General features: G+C 42.7%; 3 protein-coding genes across 4 annotated transcripts in view; 1 reads left to right on the top strand and 2 right to left on the bottom strand.

The window, feature by feature from the left end:
* Window positions 1-16,223, top strand: part of LOC139584455 (carabin) — a 107,013-nt gene that overhangs the window by 57,202 nt on the left and 33,588 nt on the right. The gene's annotated exons all lie outside the window — the stretch shown is intronic.
* On the bottom strand, window positions 6,193-8,494 carry rassf10a (Ras association domain family member 10a). Its single transcript, XM_071416266.1, has one exon. It carries the CDS (start codon window positions 8,172-8,174, stop codon window positions 6,684-6,686), a length of 1,491 nt encoding a protein of 496 aa, XP_071272367.1. The 5' UTR covers window positions 8,175-8,494; the 3' UTR covers window positions 6,193-6,683.
* tead1a (TEA domain family member 1a) overlaps window positions 9,442-16,223 on the bottom strand; it is a 121,047-nt gene continuing 114,265 nt past the window's right edge. For both annotated transcript variants that reach the window (XM_071416335.1, XM_071416337.1), the window contains 3 exons: window positions 14,285-14,425; window positions 13,623-13,775; window positions 9,442-13,538 (listed from right to left, as the gene is read on the bottom strand). In XM_071416335.1, the coding sequence (XP_071272436.1) occupies window positions 13,425-13,538; window positions 13,623-13,775; window positions 14,285-14,425 (408 nt within the window). In that variant the 3' untranslated portion in view covers window positions 9,442-13,424. The remainder of the gene's footprint in view (window positions 13,539-13,622; window positions 13,776-14,284; window positions 14,426-16,223) is intronic.

The following is a 16,223-nucleotide window of genomic DNA, read 5'->3' as shown; positions in this document are numbered from 1 at the left end:
TTTGATAGTACCTAATCTTACACAGGAGAGCACACTAATGACCTAATTACACAGAGGTGAGAGAGCTTCAGTTTTTACTCATGTTAAAATGTTGCCCGCGCACACCCCCCCCTAACCCTCTTGTGATATGGGAAGTGAGAAGGAAAGGGAAAGGTGCCGCCTGCTTCCTGGCATTCATCTGTTGGGATGAGTGGGACTAGAGTCAAAATGAACATCTGCCACTTCTGAACTGAACAGACCTGACACACAGGTTATACTCATCTTGAAAAACACAATAAAAAAAATTAAAACATTAACGTTTATCTCTAAACAAGAACAAGAATTGCGTACAAATCAACTACTAAATGTTCATGTTTTTCAGTTAATAACCATGTATAATCACTATATGTGGAAACCCTGACAGATGCAAGATATGCACTTGTCATTAGTCATCTTCCTGCTGTTTCACCCTTCATAGAGAAGCTATACTCTTGTTGATTTCCAATTTAATAATCATTGTCATTAACCTATCCAATAATTAATTAAAAGGAGTTCAAGACACTATTCCTTCTGACCAGCCCTGTGTGCCCACACAGTAAGAATGACTTACAGTACTGTAGCTTTCTCCTCCATATAACCACTAATGAAAACATTGACTGGACTTCAGTTATTCTAACTTATTGTACTGTGAGGTTTTTATATACAGTTATTAGATCTTAATTTGACATCTTGTCACAGCAAAATAATCCTGCAGCAACAGGATTTGAACGTTTAGTCTATAATGTTGCATGATCGATGGCTAGGCTATTTGGCTGAAAGTAGGCTACTTGAGAAGTGCAATACTGTTAATATAACCGTGGGTTTTCAGTGAATTTATGTAAATCACGAAGCTCATCTGCATGTCCTGAAGTGCAGGAAAATTCTCAGCACCAAAAGAGTGATCAAATTAAGATCCTGTACCATTAAATTTAAATGATGATGATCGTGAAGTGCAAAATTATAAACAAACAAATCGTCAACTGCTGGTTTTGATAATTAGCTCTTCTGGTCAGGAGCATTGTTATAAATCGTCATGGTGATTTCTTTGCACCATGCCTGTTAGGAGCTGTGTTGTTCAGAGGGTAACATTAGAGGGCCCAAATGTATGACTTGCATAATGGATGAGTGTTGTTGCGTAGCACTAACATAACTCCCTGTTCAGCGTAAGTGTCGTGACTGGCTCCTGTGAGAACCTGTTTAAATGCTGTGAACCTGCTCTTTACTTCACCCGTTCCTACTGACAGACAACATAATATATGCCAGCTCCAACCTGTTCACACCGATAGCTCTGATTGCTGCATGGGAATATCGGAAGTAGTAGGACTCGAGCATATGACTGTTGGTAGTATATCATAAAAGCAGGACCTAGCTAATGGCTGGCCCACCAAACATGACCTTGTTTTGCCAATGCATAGTTGCATTTTTGCAATGTAACATGTTTGATTTTTTTTCTAGTTCAGTGCATGAATATGTTATGCCAGTTGGAAGGGAAGTGTACACCCGTGTCACACACACACACACACACACACACACACACACACACACACACACACACACACACACACACACACACACACACACAGGTATGTAGAGGGACACTGTGTCCTGTGCTGTGTGAGTCATTAAAAGGGGTTGACACACACAGGCATGTTTCGTCTTTGACAGGCCCGTGGAGCATGAGATCAAGGAAGCCTGCTGAATGTATTTACTATGGTAAATGTTTAATCCAGCCAGCCTTTCCAACTAGCTGGATGCCTGTTTGCCTGCAGCTCTGTGTTTCCCAGTCCTATGCAGTCGAAATCACAGCACAGCACCGCCAAGGTTCGGTTACAGGGAGATGTTGGCGAATTTGGGTTCACAGACATTACGAGAGGAATGGTTGTGGTTGCATTCTGTGCTGTGCTAAACCATGCAAGTCAGTGTGATCTACACTGAGTGTCCAAAGCTTCCCACAGTTGTCAAGTTGTCTGGATGGCCTTTGGGTGGTGGACCATTCTTGATACACACGGGAAACTGCTGGGCATTAAAAAAACTGCAGCGTTGCAGTTCTTGACACAAACCGATCCACCTGGCACCTACTACCATACCCCGTTCAAAGACACTTAAATATTTTATCTTGCCGATTAACCCTCTGAATGGGACACGTACACAATCCATGTCTCAAGGCTTAACAATCCTTCTTTGAACTGTCTCATCCCCTTCATCTACACTGATTTAACAAGTGACGTCAATAAGGGACCATAGCTTTCACCTGGATTCACCTGGTCAGTCTGTCATGGAAAGAGCAGATGTTCTTAATGTTTTGTACACTCAGTGTATTCCCATGTTTGTCGCCTAACTCTAACATGGCATGAATTGGTCCTATTGGGCCTGCGTGTTAGAACAACAACATTAAGCTGCTTTGGTTTCAAAACTAGGAGCAGGAGGAATTAACCCAACCATACCCCTTCCTATAAATCAATATGGCTGAGTGGCTCCTCGGGTTGAGTGAGTTATGACAAGCACTGTGAGAGGACTGTGTCTGTGAGAAATTACTCTCTCTTACATGGCACCAAACAGCCAGGCTGAGTTGTTGTCATCAACGATTCATAAGGCCACACCCTAGTCTTCATGTTCCATGTTCATCCAGCTAGATTGACTGATGAACAGAACAGAGCAGACAGGCTCATCAAGTTTATTAGGCACTTAGCTACAGTAGGAGCTCTGACAGGACCTCTGTCTCTTTCTATCACTCTTTCAAGCGCCACATTCAGTAGGAAAACATTGTTAAATGTTTCAGATAGAAATTACATGAGCAGAGCCAACATGATTCCTTATTCTACATGTTAGAGAGGCATGTTCTGCAAAATATATTTATATCTGATGCTCCTCAATGTTGTGCCCTGCTGAACATGCCCCAGGTTTCAGTATGACTAGAGGGTCAGCCCCTCCATCTGACATGCCACTTGTGGAACAATTAGCTCCAGTGTAGAATAATCCCATATGGTCCATGTATCCTCCTCTCCAATGGTCTGGATGGGGATGAGAGTGGTTGTCAGTTGGCACCTTGAGGTGTGTTATGTTACGTTCTGACTCACTCACTCGTGGTTTGGTTTTATTGCCCCCCACTCATCCAGATTGTTTCCATGTCAGTAGTATTTCCTAAAGACAGCCACCAGATGAAGAGAGGGTTTATTAGATCCCATATGGATATTAACTGCTGGGCTCATTCCAGCAAACACATAATGAGCCTGCATCATCTCATGCGAGTGGTTTTGTACTATGCATGTGTAGCATGCTTTTCAATATCACTAAAGTCTCTTAAATTTGATTATATATATATTTTGATGATCTCTTTGGGGTGAATCCTAACCGACTGGCCAGATGTACAGTAGATTTTCACTTAGTTATTCAGTGATGTCAATGGGAGACAAGTAGAATTTTCATTTAAAGTGGAAGTTACGATTGGCCCCTTAATGTTTTAGAGGGCCAGTCTTTATTCAGCTGGCGTAAGAATGATTCCGGTCTTACAGGTTGCTGCTCTGTAACTATTTATAGATTTGCGGTCTCCCGCTGATACAGTTCATTACCTGGGTTTATGAATGATGAGGTTGATGACCCATGAGAACATCGCCAGGGCAGGGTCCCATTCATTACTAAGGGGGCATTGCATGAGTGGAATGGGGGGGGGGGTTGAAGGGTACAGAAAGTCTCTCACGTCAGTCTTTCCACCTTACAGTATGTCTGCATTATGCAACTCCATTATGATAACACCAGCCTGATAGCGTTATCATACAAACGCAACAGAAATGGTACAGGAAATCCCTGGAACAGATGGTTACGCCTACGTTTTAATTTTAAAGGTTATAGTTAAGTCATGCTATTTATGGTAAGGGTGTGGCCAGGTTGTTTTTAAAGTGAAGTGGGCATGGTACAGTGTATGGATACGTTTGAGGTAAAATGGCTGTTTGAGGACAATGCAACAAGGTTGTGTTTCAGTGTTATCTGTGACTGTTGCCAGGGTGCTTAAACAGTTAAATCACCTTATCTACCCAACACAGCTACAACGCCTACACAGCATAAACACAGTTTCAGAGAGAAGAAGTAGCTGTGCCATCCAAGACAGCAGCTGCCTGTGACCGTCTGGTGTTTCTCTCTGTTGGCTTCTCCTCCACACACACACACCGCTGACCAGATGTTCCTCTCTGGTGTCCAATCCAAACACACTGCCGCTCTATTTCATGTACACAGGAATTTATGCTCTTGTTTGTTTGTCTGTTTGAAACATTTCCATTCAATCTTGCTGAATGAAGCGTTATCTACCCCCATCCTCCCTCTGTCATCTGGTGGGATCAGAGCAGGTGCTGTTGTTAGAAAGACTGGGCACGACCTCACTACTGTACCACTGATCTGTCTGTCTGTGTCTGTCTGGTCACATACTGTACACCTCTGTGTGATCAATTTCATACATAAGGCCGAAATAATCTCAGCAGTATAGAAAACTAACACAGCATTAGTGTGGCACTGAGCTGTTGGGGACTCGAATCCTCCAGATCTGAAACACACACATCCCTTCTCAAACAGTCCCAGTCCATCCCACACAGTAGCACATGAAGCCTGACCCAGCCTTCATCCCTGACTTATGTAAACACCACTGTTTTCAGCAGAGGGAGCAGGGCTAGGCAGCTGCTCTCTGCCCCTGCCGCCCCGTGCCAAACACAGCCCAGTGAGGACACAGTGGGCACAACAACACAACAACAGCACGACGCCCAGACACAGAAGCAGACAGGGTTGTATAAACAGAAACTGATTCTGCATGTCATGTTTCTCTGTCCTCCTCAATTTATAGAACCACAGTCTGAGTAGGGCAGTGCATAACCACTGCATTGATTTTGGGATGTTGTATGTCTCAGCTTTCCCAGGATCCATATACACTATTACTTGTCCTGATAAACCGATTAGAGCTCTCAAATGGTTGTCCTGACATAAACCATGCTGAGAACAAGCGATCCCTGAGGTTGATTGGCACAGCAAATTGTACTGTAACTGAATAGAGCATTGCCCCCAATAGGGCATGACCATCATGTTGCCAAGAAACCGGAGAGAAAGTGAGGATCAACTACATGGATGAATTAAACAATCACTGGATCAGGTGACAGCTAGTCTGAATTTGCATCAGCAGACTGGCTTTAATCTTGTATTCTCTGAATATGAACGGTTAGTAATGCATCAACAACATTCTCAAGAGAGAGGTTTTGTTCATTGATAATGTCCTTTGATATTTCTAGAAGTTACCATCTGGGAAATGCTACATCTTGGCAGGTTTGAACCTGGCACTCAGAGGTCCATAGTGTCACAGTAACAAAAATCTATAGGCCTAAACCGTGCCAACAGATACTGCATTCATATTGATCAAATGCAGTTGCAGTTGTAGGCTTCTAACGCACTGGCTTATATCCAACTTTTTGAACACCCACCTCAGAGTACAGTGAAAAGCTTGGCATGAAAATTGGTATCTAAGCAAATACAGGGAATTACAAACTTAATAGTAAAAATGTCTGGAATTTCCTCGCTTGGTTAATAGTGAACAGTTTGGTCTGCTTTGTTGCTATATTCTACCTGTAAAAGGTATGCATTTACAGTAATCATCTTTAATGCGGAAGTTCATACTCTGCTGTTCCATAGACTCCAATGAAATACAACTGACCATGACCATGAACAAGGCACACATCACACACTGCAAGACATGGCCCCTAAAGAGATAAGCACACATCACACACTGCAAGACATGGCCCCTAAAGAGATAAGCACACATCACACACTGCAAGACATGGCCCCTAAAGAGATAAGCACACATCACACACTGCAAGACATGGCCCCTAAAGAGATAAGCACACATCACACACTGCAAGACATGGCCCCTAAAGAGATAAGCACACATCACACACTGCAAGACATGGCCCCTAAAGAGATAAGCACACATCACACACTGCAAGACATGGCCCCTAAAGAGATAAGCACACATCACACACTGCAAGACATGGCCCCTAAAGAATGCAAAACAACTTTTTTATCAACTTTTGACTTTCTCATGAGGTGGGCATAATCCCCATGCAAATAACATTTGTGAGTGTCCTAGCCAACACTTAAATAGTTTCCCCAACTCATGCAAGTACTAAATCAAACAGATCATAATGTGTTGTAATAGTTTATTTCCACAGTAACCTGTATGTTTATAGCTGAATGGTCATAGTCATGTGGGTCTTTGCAGTTCAATGCAGTTGTCGTTTTCCCTAGTTCTAATACTTGTGACACACAGAAACAGCAGAGCAAGCTATATCAATTTTCCATAACTTTTGTTAGGATTTCAGCACAATTGACATATTGCTTGTTTATACTATTTACATTTTAGTCATTTAGCAGACACTGTTATCCAGAGCAACTTACAAGTGCCTTGCTCAAGGGCACATAGACATATTTTTCACCTAGTCAGGTCAGGGATTCGAACCAGCGACCTTTAGTTTGCTGGCCCAGATGCTCTTAACCGCTAGGCTACCTGACGCCTTATAGATTTTAAGTGTCCATGCTTATGCCTTTTGGAGGAAAAGGAGAAACATATTGTTTAGTGTGGAGAATTTCACTGTCCCTGAGTTTGCATTGCATATTTTCAACAGTTCAATAAAGAGTTACACTAGTGATTCACAAACAGGTGTATTGTCAGAGTCCTGGCTATGCATGGAGCTCAGCCCCGTGTCTGAGTCCTCATCGTTCGTGTTGCTGGTCTTGGAGAGACCTCTGGCCTGCTCCACCCACCCACTGCTCTTCTCCAAAGAAGGCAACATTTCAGTCTCAGTGACACCAGAGGGTTCTTTGTAATCATCGGGTAACTTCTCGTTATTTAAATCCATAGAGTCCATTTTTGCGAGCAAATCCGTTAGTTCTTTTTCTTTTGCGTCCCACAGCTCCTGGCTTAAGTCCAAATCACCCTTAATAGTCTCTAAATCCGTGTTCAAACGAAGACCAATATATAAACTAGTATCCAGCTGTATTTTGATTCTCTCCTCCTCTAAAACCAAGTCGGTCTCTGATAAACTGTCCACAGTTGTCTCTTGAGCAGCGACGCCTGCCTTTGGAGCCATTGCAGACACGGGGATGTCTACAGACTCCCCAATACTGTCGGTATCTTTGCCCGACAGCTCATCTTGCCGTCTTTTCATCCACCTTTGGTTCAGCTCCTCCTGAATCTCACCTGTGATGATGTCCATGAGAGCTTCGCGTTCTGTCAACTCCTCCTGAAGTCGCAGGACCTCCTCGCAACAGAGCGCGTACTCCTCAAACTGTGCGATAGCCTCCGCTGAACATGGCACGTTCTCTGTTGGATCAGCCTTCGCGCTTGACTCCACCATGTATGTGTCCTGCACATAATTGATACCATGTTTCTTAATTCTGTCAAAATGCACTTTTGCCTCATACCTCTCTATATCCCTATCTAATTCTTTGATCCTTTTGATCTGTTGGCGGGTGGTGTGATCTTGAGATATAACCAAGTGCACCAATGTTTCCATCTTCTCCACTGAGGATGTATCTTTAGGAACAGTCTCCTCTTTCTTTTTGTTAATTTTGTCCAACTTTCTAAAAGCTTTTCTAACAATCCTCCGCTGCTTTTCTTGCGAGAAAGCCATTGTGGTCTTGGCTGCTCCCTTGAATACGCACGGACTGTCTTTGCTCTGAACGACCCGCGCCTCGGCGCTCCTGGGTCCGTTGTTCGGTAACGATGCCTCATTCTTCACCAACACAAACCTCACATTTTCCTGCTCATCTCCCCAGGCGCTCCAGAGACGCAGGATTTTGGTTTTATTGGGTAAAATCCTCTCAAAGCCTCTCCATTTCTCCACTATGCAGTAAGACTGGGGGGTCCCAGATAGCATCACCGCTGACGCACCTTGCTTCAAGTTTTGGTCCTCCAGTAGAACTTTGACAACATCGGAGCAGGTGGTGCGCTTGGACAGCCCGGAGACCAGTTTCTCCTCCCGGCAGACCCATACTGATACCTTGCATTCTTCCTGCTCCATACTGGAAAAACCTTTAACCCAATTGCTGATTAAAGTTTCTGCTCTCCTTTCGACTCCTCGGTTCCACTTTTCAGTTGTAGAGGGAAAAGTGACACACACCTTCATTTGGAGCTGTCCTTATTCTCATGTAAGCATGTCATCATCATGAAGTAATAAGCGCAGTACTTGCCTCCAGTAGGACTATTCCTGTGGCAGACTGATTGAGGCACACTGTGAAGTTGTTCTGCTGGGATTCACATTATCAGACTTCCTTTTGGAACACTGTGCGCAGAGGAGGAACGGGCATCCTTCCTTTCGGTTGGTATGCACTGCTGTGGGTACATTTCTATGCAAACACTAAAGTATACGCCCTCCGCTCCCAATGGGACTCTCTCCACTCTTCGTTGATCACAACACTACAACTCTACTCCAAACAGAAGTTTTTGAAAGTAACATTACCCACCCACTTTGTGCGCATTTTACGCACCAGTTTGCCTACTGTACTTTGGTCAAAACTACCATCAATCTCATGTGAAAGATTAAAAAGTGGACACATTTTAAAGTGATTGTTATATATGTCATTAAATGAATTCAAGTGAAATTGTCAAGTTAAACTATATAAATATTCTGATGTCTCAAGCGTATTCATCTACAAGGCCTTTTATTAGTTTATGTTGATGCACATAAAGACAAGAGTTAGTCAGGTTCCCCCTTGTTTCACTCCATTATTTCACATCTTGAAGACTTCTGATCTGGTCTTCTGCAGAAACAACAAAGCAAGCGAAAAAAAATATATATATGAATGGAGCTGCTCAGAAGATAATTTATCTCTGCCCTCTATAACACCCCAACCAAACCACTTCCCGCAAAGACATATGAACGAAAAACATATTTTCATAAAACAAGGATTTGTCTGTGGTTATTGCAGAGGTCTTTAGTGGATAGGGATTGTTGTCTGGGTGTGTATATGTTAATTCCCTACAGCCCTGGCCAGAATCACAGCTCGTCATTGGTCCCGGTCGGTTTATCCTCCTGTGATCCTGACAGCTGATGACAGGCCAAGTTTGTTGATGAAACACTACATAAAACCCCAGGCTGGAGGTTATAATCATGTCAGCCAGGTTATTCTCCAACATCAACATTGCCAGGAGCTAGCTGTATTGAAAGAGGATTGCCATTTCGAAGCTCAAGAAAAAGTGGAGTTACTATTTATTCTCATGTGTGTGAATAGGTCAACATTATCACAGGTTGCCAAGCCCGATTCTTTTGGATAGAGCTCCCCCTGTTGTGCATTAGGAGCATTGTATGTTCCAGCAAAATAAGTAATACTAAAATAATTTCAGAGACGTTAATTGACGTTTGTGAGAAATTATGATTCATTATCATTCAGAAACAGAATTGAATATTTATTTTAATTGGATATAATATGCATACAACATTTCTAGAAAGCTATAAAATATCTAACATTTTAGCAATGAAGAAAAACTTACAAAGCAAAGACCAGACCCATTACAGTAAAAACAGTATTTTTCCATATTCTCGTCTCTTTATACAAATCACCTTTAACCATTTTCTGCACACAATATTCTGAGGATGCCATCCAAACTTGAGAAAAATTAAAGCCAGTTTTGAAAAAAAATAGACAAAAAGGTACCAGTACCTACAGACAAATAACACAACCCAGATCTTAGCTGCTGATGTTTGTGTAAAAAAAATACTCAATTTTAAAATAACAATATTTCCCCAAAACGTATCTTGTGGTTGACAGGACTGACATACTGGGAGCCCAACAGTGAAACCAACAGGCTTGACTCTGATTAAACTGGAGTCATCACAAAAGCATTGTAAGTATAGCCTACATAGAACACATTCAAACAGAAACTACTGTAGTGGTGGTCTGTGTTGCTCACACCATAATCTAGTCCCAATTATTAATAAATTAGAACACAGGTCAAAGGTCTTCTAAACATGACATGAACCCTGCCTGATCCAGTCTTCAGCAACACTAACATACAAGTATACTGCATTATGTTTTATGGACTGTAATGTTAGTGTGCATATGGTATGATAACAGTTGATTTACTGTGACATCAAATAAACCTTCGCAGAGGGATCTTTTGACTCATAACTATTGAAAACACTGAACATGCATCTATATTTTCCCCAATAGTCTAATTGTTGTGGTAATGAATACAGTTCTACAAAGAAAGATATTGATAAAGGCATTCTGGTGATCTCGTCCGCCATTTCTTTCACTTTTTGGTTTTGCTTCTTTTAAACCTTTTCTAAGATGTAAAGTCATGACCAAAGGCACTTTATAATAGTGCAGGCGACAAATGCACATCTGACATGTCTCCAGATTTTTGGTTTTTGATAGACAAGGCAAAGTTATTAATGCTATTACACATGGAATTTGTTTATTGTAATAATCAATGTATAACTTAGCATCATTATTTTGTAAAACAAGGTGAAATGTGTACATGTAAAACGGACAGTTGTGTATCTATAATGACCAACATGAAACATCACTAATGTTATGCATTTTCCATCCAAGCAAACCAGGTGCCATTGGGGAAAGGTTACTAAGGCACTGTACATGCAACACTGGGATGTATGAGAATAACAGGGCTGTCCTCCAGCTTAGGAAGAGCTCACATTTCGTGGTAGAGTTACAGTATCTGTAAGGATGCCATTCCCTACCGCCAAGGTTAAAGATGCAATCCGCATTAGGGGAAACAGCGCCACTGTCCACCCCGCGGACGTTATTGTTTTGCTGACAAAGTGGAGGTGAGGAACGTCACGCATCCTGCAAAACATTTCTTTACAGTACATGTTCTGCTGTTCTATCGCGTGTGCAATGATGTGGTGGGGGGTGGGGGGCATAGTTGTTTGCAGTACCTTCTTTGTTGTTGTTATATCGCAAACAGACGTGGCAGTTCCACTAATAACGAGTCCAGCTTTAGTGTAGGCCACAGATTGACGGGCAAAATAAGGCTGAATTACATCCAGAACCAAGAACACCCAAAGATTAATGTGTGGGAGTGTTTTGACTACTGTGTTCCTCAGTCACTGAGAAGTAAAGTTTCACTCTATCCCACATAACCATACAGAGGAACTAAGTGCTTTGGGATGGGGAACTATGGTAGTACAGTGCTTTCATTTTCAATATGTGTATTCTTTGCTTCATTGTCATACGGGGTAAAACCTTAGCAGCTTAGAGAAAAGATACCTTAGGAGGAATCTCTGGTCTCTGCCATGCATTGTCTTGCTTTAGTGTCATCAGTGCTTTTTCTCTTTAGTTGGGCCCAGGGGATATGATGCAAAGTGGTACCTGAATCTTATTTATACTCTCAATGTCCCTGGAATTGTAACTGTAACCTGTCTTCATCATACAGTAGTTTAGCATTTTCTATGTTATCCAAAATGTAAAACCTTTTTCTTTGGAAACATTTTGTGTGATAGTGATGTTCATTCGGAAAGTATTCAGACCCCTTGACTTTTTCCAGATTTTGTTACATTTGAGCCGTATTCTAAAATGTATTAAATAAAACATTTTCCTCAGCAATCTACACACAATACCTGATAATGAATAGGCAAAAACAGGTTTGACATTTTTGCAAATTTATTAAAAACAGAAATACCTTATTTACAAAAGTATTCAGACCCTTTGCTATGAGCCTCGAAATTGAGCTCAGATACATCCTGTTTCCATTGATTATCCTTGAGATGATTTTTCAGTCCACCTGTGGTAAATTCAATTGATTGGACATGATTTGGAAAGGCACACACCTGTCTATATAAGATCCCACAGTTGACAGTGCATGTCAGAGCAAAAACCAAGCCATGGGGTCGAAGGTATTGTCCGTATAGCTCTGAGACAGGATTGTGTCGATACACAGATCTGGGGAAGGGTACTAGAAAAAGGTCTGCAGCATTGAAGATCCACACGAACTCAGTGGCCTCCATCATTCTTAAATGGAAGTAGTTTGGAACCACCAAGACTCTTCTTAGAGCTGGCCGCCCAGCCAAACTGAGCAATCGGGGGAGAAGGGCCTTGGTCAGGGAGGTGACCAAGACCCCGATGGTCACTCTGACAGAGCTACTCTGTAGAGATGGGAGAACCTTCCAGAAGGGCAAACATCTCTGTAGCATTCCACCAATCAGGCCTTTATGGTAGAGTGGCCAGACGGAAGCCACTCCTTAGTAAAAGGCACATGACAGCCCGCTTGGAGTTTGCCAAAAGGCACCTAAAGACTCTCAGACCATGAGAAACAAGATTATCTGGTCTGATGAAACCAAGATTGAACTCTTTGGCCTGAATGCCAAGCGTCACGTCTGGAGGAAACCTGGCGGTGAAGCATGGTGGTTGCAGCATCATGCTATGGGAATGTTTTTCAGCGGCAGGAACTGGTAGACTAGTCAGGTTCGAGGGAAAGATGAACGAAGAAAAGTATAGAGAGATCCTTGATGAAAACCAGCTCCAGAGTGCTCAGGACCTCAGACTGTGGCGAAGGTTCACCTTCCAACAGGACAATGATCCTAAGAACACAGCCAAGAAAACAGGAGTGGCTTTGGGACAAGTCTCTGAATGTCCTTGAGTGGCCCAGCCAGAGCACAGACTTGAACCTGATCAAACATCTCTGGAGACCTGAAAATATTTTTTGAAATTAGCAACAATTTCTAAAAACCTGTTTTTGCTTTGTCATTATGGGGTATTGTGTGTAGATTGATGACGAAAAAACAACACTTTAATACATTTTAGAATAAGGCTGTAAAGTAACAAAATGTGGAAAAAGTCAACGGGTCTGAATACTTTCCGAAGGCACTGTATGTAGTAACTGTATAATGTTTAATATTTATCTAATTAAGAAAGGCTAAGATCTGTAATTGGTTTATAATTGTGATGACTACAGTATAAAATGCAGAAAACAGATAGCTTCCAAATGTAATCCACAGTACATCTTCCTATGTTACACAATGCCCCTTCATATGTACACCATAGATATGACATAGTCTGGAAAAATGACACCACACAACTGTACCACAAATTGACAGCTGCACTCATACAAATATACATACAAAATACAAATATAATGATATTATCCATTAGAAACTTCACCCCAATGTAACCCAAGGACATTGTGGGTGGGATTTGTGTAGAGGCACAGCCACTTTCCATAAGGTTGTCTTTCTGAAGGTGTGTTTCACTGGGCGGTTGCCTCATGTCCCGCTCACAACCAACCAATCACAACAGCGATTTATCTCTGTCAATTACTAAGAATTCGTCCTTCAATGTCTTCCCTCCATTCTTCAGAAGCTGTCCTTCAGGTAGATCGGTGATAGTTTGTCCCAGCACGTTTCTACTGAATCAGTCTCTTATTCCTTGACTAGCCGGTAGATGTGATGTTGAGCTCCGTGGTCGCTGTTCGACACCTCAAACACACACGCCATGCAAAGCATCGTCTCCTGTGTTTCTCTGTTAGTCACCACCTGAAGCACAAGAGAAATGCAGTGTGAGACACACACACACAAACACTAGTATACAAGCAGACTGACTGAACAGGCTATCCTTACCAATAGGATAGTGAAGTTCTCTAGGACACTGTTCATCATGTACTTCTCAGGCAGGTGTTTGAGTTTGTGGATAAAGTTGATCATGTATTCACACATGGGGGAGCGGCTTATCCTGTAGACAAAGCGTCCATTCTCAAAGCAGGCATATTCCGTCTGAAGGAGGGAGAGAGACAGAGAGAGATCACAGAGTACAGCTCTTCACAAGAAAACTAATAAGTGAAGGGAACAATGTCCACCACGATCAAATAGGAGGTAAAACACAGCAATTGTGAGAAACACAAATATAAAAGTAGGTAACGATTATGAGTCATGTGTAGTTTTTAATAGTTGCTACTCCACCAAGCACACAGTGGTGTAGGACTAAGAGCTGGATTCACTTCGTATCACAGAAGATACGCGTTCAAATTTAAAGGTAATTTCCAATTGAGCCGACATATGCAGCGTTTACCCGCAAACGTGGAACATACCCTTTAAATTTCAATCAAGCTATAACGTGGATCTTCAGCGTGATTGAAATGTAAAGGCAATGTTCCCACTTTAGTGGAAACTTTATTCAGGGTAAACGCTGCATATGTCATCTCAATCAGAAGTTACCTTTACATTTCTATCACGTAAACTGTATTGCTTCAGCTTTACAGAATAAATAGAGCCCTAGGACTCACCTCGACCTTCTCGACCACCTGCTTGCCGAAGGAGCACACCTTGGTAGAGCACGTGATGGTCATGTTCTCAGAGCTCTCATACTGGCTGCTCACACCGTAGAAGGCCCCAGAGTCATCCTGGATGTTACAGTTCAGGTCAGCCTGCATCAGGACAACACAACATGTATTTTTATTAGAAAAATTATTTAACTAGGCAAGTCATGTAGAGGATAAACTACATAGTCAAACAAATGTTGACCAACACCAGCAATGCAATGAGTTAAATGTTTACAACAAAACACATAAAAATGTTTAAATGAAAATAGATTTTCTTTAAGTCTCAAGAGGACTAATATAACTTGGCTACACAGCTGGGTTATCCAACTGGCGGCCCGCTGGTGATTTTATTTTCTGTGCAAAAAACTAAAAAACTAAATTTAAAATCATAAGACTGTAAAAACAAATCTGTTCCAAAGTATTCCCACGCATAGATAGAGATACTCAGTGGCCAGTTTATTAGGTACACGACCCCATTCAAGAAAATGTGATCGTGGCTTGGATATAAAGCAGGCTGAGGCATTCTGTTACTGTTCGATTGAATGTAACAATGGGCAAAACAAGTGACCTAAGGGACTTTGTGCGTGGTATGCGCATCGATGCCAGGCACGCCGGTTCCAGTATCTCAGAAACGTCCGGCCTCCTGGGCTTTTCACGCATAACAGTGCCTAGAGTTTACCGAGAATGGTGCAACAAATAAAAACATCCAGTCAGCGGCAGTCCTGAGGTCAAAAACTCGATGAGAGGTCAAAGGAGAATGGCAAGAATTGTGCAAGCTAACAGGCGGCCCATAAATAGGCAAATAACAGTGCAGTACAACAGTGGTGTGCAGTACGGCATCACAGTGCGCACAACTCGTCGGTCGTTGTCAAATCAAATCAAATCAAATTTATTTATATAGCCCTTCTTTTATCAGCTGATATCTCAAAATGCTGTACAGAAACCCAGCCTAAAACCCCAAACAGCAAGCAATGCAGGTGTAGAAGCACGGTGGCTAGGAAAAACTCCCTAGAAAGGCCAAAACCTAGGAAGAAACCTAGAGAGGAACCAGGCTATGAGGGGTGGCCAGTCCTCTTCTGGCTGTGCCGGGTGGAGATTATAACAGAACATGGCCAAGATGTTCAAATGTTCATAAATGACCAGCATGGTCAAATAGTAATATTCACAGTAGTTGTCGAGGGTGCAGCAAGTCAGCACCTCAGGAGTAAATGTCAGTTGGCTTTTCATAGCCGATCATTAAGAGTATCTCTACCGCTCCTGCGGTCTCTAGAGAGTTGAAAACAGCAGGTCTGGGACGGGTAGCACGTCCGGTGAACAGGTCAGGGTTCCATAGTCGCAGGCAGAACAGTTGAAACTGGAGCAGCAGCACAGCCAGGTGGACTGGGGACAGCAAGGAGTCATCATGCCAGGTAGTCCTGAGGCATGGTCCTAGGGCTCAGGTCCTCCGAGAGAGAGAAAGAAAGAATTAGAGAGAGCATACTTAAATTCACACAGGACACCGGATAAGACAGGAGAAGTACTCCAGATATAACAAACTGACCCTAGCCCCCCGACACATAAACTAATGCAGCATAAATACTGGAGGCTGAGACAGGAGGGGTCAGGAGACACTGTGGCCCCATCCAATGATACCCCCGGACAGGGCCAAACAGGAAGGATATAACCCCACCCACTTTGCCAAGGCACAGCCCCCACACCACTAGAGGGATATCTTCAACCACCAACTTACCATCCTGAGACAAGGCCGAGTATAGCCCACAAAGATCTCCGCCACGGCACAACCTAAGGGGGGGCGCCAACGCAGACAGGAAGATCACGTCAGTGACTCAACCCACTCAAGTGACGCACCCCTCCTAGGGACGGCATGAAAGAGCACCAGTAAGCCAGTGACTCAGCCCCTGTA

Source organism: Salvelinus alpinus, chromosome 9, assembly GCF_045679555.1.
Source record: "Salvelinus alpinus chromosome 9, SLU_Salpinus.1, whole genome shotgun sequence".
Taxonomy (NCBI): domain Eukaryota; kingdom Metazoa; phylum Chordata; class Actinopteri; order Salmoniformes; family Salmonidae; genus Salvelinus; species Salvelinus alpinus.
Note: the sequence above shows the minus strand (reverse complement) of the source record. Positions and strands in the feature narration are given on the sequence as shown.